This window comes from Montipora foliosa, chromosome 4 (assembly GCF_036669935.1).
Source record: "Montipora foliosa isolate CH-2021 chromosome 4, ASM3666993v2, whole genome shotgun sequence".
NCBI lineage: Eukaryota > Metazoa > Cnidaria > Anthozoa > Scleractinia > Acroporidae > Montipora > Montipora foliosa.
In genome coordinates this window covers 3970615-3975614 of record NC_090872.1, presented here as the reverse complement: position 1 = coordinate 3975614, position 5000 = coordinate 3970615, and the positions used below count along the sequence as shown (strand labels likewise).

The window sequence follows — 5000 nt, the reverse complement described above, 5'->3', positions numbered from 1 at the left end:
GAAAACACAATTAGGTTTATACACAAAGGCGTTCTAATGTCTCTCACGGAAATTTTCGTTCGTGTGCTGGCCTCGTAAACGATTTAATTCATACCTGGACAAAATAGGATATATTTTTTATTCGGGATTAATCCATCTGGGTTAATTAACTAGAGAAGCTAAAAGAATTCTGTTGACAAGTGCTTCTAGTACGTGTTGTCGTGCAACTGCTGTACTCCTGGTCTTTAGTGTATATTAGTAAATAAAGGTTGTAACGCTAAACTAAGGTTAGGTCGAATGTTGTTGTACTGTCGAGACACAACCCTGTAGTTCCATTCTTATTGTTGTAGAAATTCCGATACCGTACTAATCCATTAATCCCGTATTGACGTTATTAGTTTAGGGCTTGGATTAGCCAGGTACATTAATTAATATTGTTAATCCCTTGTTTATTTCGGTTGGTTTAGTCTTTGTTACTTTAAGTTTATTAATTGAGAAGTCACGTTCCGTCCAGAAGATTTAGGGTAGTGATCCTGTCAAGCAACCACTGTGATTGGTCTTAGATGAACTAGTTCATGGCCTAGCGGTACTGCAATTTTTAAGTCATCAACATGGACCATGTTTCGTGCAGCCGTAGGTACACCTTCGTAGTTCATGTTAATCACCCCTTTTGTAGTTGACGTCATCACGTTCTAAGCCTCTAATCCTGTGACCAATCGCAATGCGTTGCCTGGACCAGGAGCGCTCTTTTGAACAACTACTTGTAGAGAACGTATCCCTAGGAACTGTTGTAAGAACTGAAGAGAAGATTAAAGGCAAGTGAGCAGTTAAGTGCTGTTTGAGTTCCTGCGTTCGACCGCAGAAGGTAAAAGGGAGCGCGAGCTAATCCCTGCCCGTGGCAAAAAGTTCCCTTCTTACAATGTATCCCTGAATCACTTTAATGTATTACAATGATTATTCTCAAGCAAACCATATTTCAATCTCCTAATCTGTCTCGAGGAAGCTGTTGTAATGCTACTCTTCCAGAGAGTACAGCATTCTTTGTTTCAATTGATTTCGATAACACTGGGAATTCATATGCCTCTGCTGTTGAACAACTTTTTCGTTCCGTCAAACTTCCATCTACAAGTATTTCACTGGATCCAAGGAAACTTGTCAAGCTTCAAATTCAAACAATACGTGAAAAGTGTCATCTTTATATACTAGTTCTCTGTATATCTGATCCTTGGAGCAGGTCTTTAAGGTTTACTCTCCTAATCGTACTCTTTTATGTACAAAGTTGGTCGGTAGAACATAAAGAAGTTCTGTAACCTTGTACAAAATGATTTGAACAGACCTTCGTACTCACTGAAACGTTGAACATTAAGAGTTATAGCTAGCCAACGACAAAACCTTTTTTTTAATTCCTGGAAGAGTAAAATCTTAATATTTCAACGTGAGGAAGAATATTCTGCTTTTCTGGGTACTTTCGATCTTGGTCACAAACCCACACAGCACAATGATCGCCACCAAGCATATTTGCAATATTATTTGAATTGCTAAGTTTAGAAACAGGCCAAAAGCTAGCCCGCTATACACATGTAAATACAACTGAAACGGCTTTATTGAGTTATTTCCTCCAGATTTATACCTGATTTTTTAATATTTCATGACCATTTTACAATAAACCTTATAACATTACGCAAGCAAGGAGGTTAATCAGCAAATTTTATCTCATATTTTACGGTTATTCAAACAAAAACTTACACTTGCCAAGTATAAACATTGCCTAGATCGATTTCTGAATAAACTGTGTCAAAAAAATTGTTGATCTCTCTCCAAAATCTTTTTTTGGACGCCGAAATAAGTTACCGCTATACAGTTTCTTACAGCGACTTACAATGTTTGCCCCTCGCGATCCCAGAACCCTTTGCGTATAAAGCAGGGATCCGATTACTGGCAACTCATTCATTGAGGAATAACCATACTTTAAGCCTTGTTTTTTTCTACAGTCAGCGACAAAATTGCTTTCACATTGACCTTTTCAACCCCCTATTCCATCATAAGCTGTAATTCTTAAGGTGACTGAACACAGGTTTAAACACTTACATGTATACTGGCATTTCTGCCATATTTATGCAGTTGGAAGATCAAACTTGATCCCTAATGTGCTACCACGAAAGTTTATATTTTTGACAGTCAATGTGCTATGAAGACCCTTAGCTTGGTAACGCATCTACAATCGGCGTCAAAATGAGTTGACACATTGTGTCTGTACAAAAGATTTTATGCGTAAAATAACAGGGCTATTTGTGCTACGCTTTAAATTTTCCACACAACCTTGTTTTGGGGAGGGGAGAACTGGGTACCCTAGCAAGGACAAAGAGTTAATTCATTAAAGCAAAATTTTACATTCTCCAATCACTAGTAGACAACCACACAATTCTAAATCCAAAATAATTTTACCTCTTATTTTGATATCGACAGACGAAGACGCAGAGCCTGCCTTGTTCAGTACTTTGCATGAGTATTTACCACTGTCAGAAACTTGAACTTTTTCAATAAGGAGGATGCTGCTGTCACCGTTTTCAGTGATGTTGGCTCTTTGAATCTTAGAAACGTTATTCTTTTCCCACGTGATTCGCCATGTAGCTTCATTGGCTTTGCGAGTCAATGTCAGTTTATCACCTTCCAGCATTGTGGGATATGGGTTTGGAGATATCTCAGCAGTGGGAAATTCTGAGATTAAAATGGCACAATTCAGTGAGATAAATATCATCACAAAGTTCCAGCTCATTGCTTAAAAAAATGAAATCAGTGTTAAGAAAGGAAAATTTGGACGACAATGCAAAGATAGTTCCGATAATTTAAACTTGACGAATTTTAATGAGATAAATAAGTTAATTTTTGAAAGCTGGTCACATTTTACTGCAGAATTTGAGGTTGAAAGCTTGGGATCAAAAGTATAAAAAAATATATATATATATTATATTGCAGCAGGAAACGACTTCTTTCTCGGCAAATCTAACCAATCGCTGGAAAAGTAAATTTAATATAGTTTCACCCTGCTCCACTCCTGCCTAGTGTCTTCTCCAGAAGTGATCTTAATCTTTTATACTACTCCTTTCGCACACTCACTAACTAGCGTCACCTCTTATCAATAAGGTGTAAATAGGCGTAAGGTAAAAGACCGCCATGATCACGTTTTGAAAGAGCGTGGGCGGAATTAAAGTGCCAAGCTTCCAATGAAAGGCGTTGATGGTACCGCCAGTTGGTGGTGATAATGTTTGAATTACATATTTCACCCAATTTCATGGCTGGTCTAGTAAGCATGTTTTTGGAAAGGAATACTGCTCTTTCGCGCTCCTTTCGCGTACCGCCAGTTGGTGGTGATAATGTTTGAATTACATATTTCACCCAATTTCATGGCTGGTCTAGTAAGCATGTTTTTGGAAAGGAATACTGCTCTTTCGCGCTCCTTTAAACGCACGCGAAACTGACGTTTGGTTTGTCCGATGTTATACTCGTGTTTGCAGTCATTGCAAGAACTAGTATACACAGAGTGCCTGACACCTGTTTACACCTCATTGATAAGAAATGGCGCTAACTCATATCATGTAAATTTCCATCTCCTGCGGAGGTAGGAGGTCATGTGATACTCTCTCCGTCCTTATACTTCCTAATAGTAACATTTTTCTTTTTCTGCTTTGTCCATATGCAAATATAAACTAAATACATTTTTCTCTGTCGTCCTTTACCTTTTGTTCCTTCAACTTTTCCTTCCATGACTACTCTTAGCATTTCATTGTGTCTCATCACATGCCCAAAATGTTCTATTTTCCTTCTCTGGATCGTACACAACAATCTGCGATTTTCACCAGCCATTTGCAAAACTCTCTCATTGGTGAGCGTCTTTTTCCAGCTATTGTTGACCATTTTTCTCCAACACCACATTTTGAAAGCCTGCAGACTTTTCACCAAGTCTGCGTGTAATGTCCGTTAACTAGTGGGCTTATAAAAGGAGTCACGTAACAGGTTTAGATCACCCCTGAGGAAAGCACTAGGCAGTCAAAACGTCGGGTCTTAAATCGTAACTTCTATAAGCTGCATTCCTTTTAAGCCGGAGTAGCGGGAAATCGACATGGCTGCCTTTTGAACTGTAATCTATCTCATTTGAAAGTAAATATACTCAATTCAAACCCTTTTGTTTTCAAAAGAACGCGGCACGTAATCTAAATCGTATACAAAACTCATAGCAAAAAAAGCAAACCTAATACATGAAGAGAACAATTGGAATATTCTTCACCAGCCTCGTTTTTAGCTATACACTTGTACCATCCCTCCATATTCTTTGCAGTCTTTGGTAACTGAAGAAGTGACTGGTTCGAAGTATTTAACTAAACCAAAGTGCAATATGATGTAATCGCTCTTAGTTAAAGGACGCTTACAGTGACTTTACAGTTGCAGTAAGTGTTACGTTATATGCTGCAGCACAGTTATAACTTCATTTGTAAGATCGTGATTAATTAAATGTACGTCTGTATGCATTTCTTGTTGTTGCTCAAACCATGACATTTCATGTAAAGTAGATTGATTTAATTATATATGTTACAATTCAAGACCATTTTAATTCAAATTACAGTTAAATATTCCAATGGTTACACAGTTTCTTTGGGTGCCTTGTGATTTATCTGACTTACCTATTACTTCAATCCAAATTTTACCGCTTACATTTCCTGCCCTGTTCCTTGCAACACATCCATATTGGCCAGCATCTTTGAAAGTCACATTAGTGATAACAAGAGTGTTGTTATTAGCAACTTGAGTTCCATTGTTAGTCCAGGTGACGTTTGGTTCTGGGTCTCCTCTCTCAATACATTTTAATTGTAATGTAGAGTGAAACAACACAAGCATAGAGTCTTTCTTAAGAGCAGCATCCAGCTTAGGAGGAGCTAGAGAAACAGATAAATATAGACATCACATTTGCTCAATCGTCAAGTGACATGTATGTGTTCAACTTGCACAATTTAAGAGGTTTTACC

At 37.9% G+C, this 5000-nt stretch overlaps 1 protein-coding gene across 1 annotated transcript in view; it reads right to left on the bottom strand.

Annotated features, from left to right (window-relative positions):
* Nucleotides 1-5000, bottom strand: part of LOC138000936 (tyrosine-protein kinase-like otk) — a 16335-nt gene that overhangs the window by 5872 nt on the left and 5463 nt on the right. Inside the window, exons 2-3 of the mRNA XM_068847604.1 lie at nucleotides 4659-4910; nucleotides 2425-2697 (exon numbers count right to left, since the gene is read on the bottom strand). Coding sequence (XP_068703705.1) covers nucleotides 2425-2697; nucleotides 4659-4910 — 525 coding nt within the window. The remainder of the gene's footprint in view (nucleotides 1-2424; nucleotides 2698-4658; nucleotides 4911-5000) is intronic.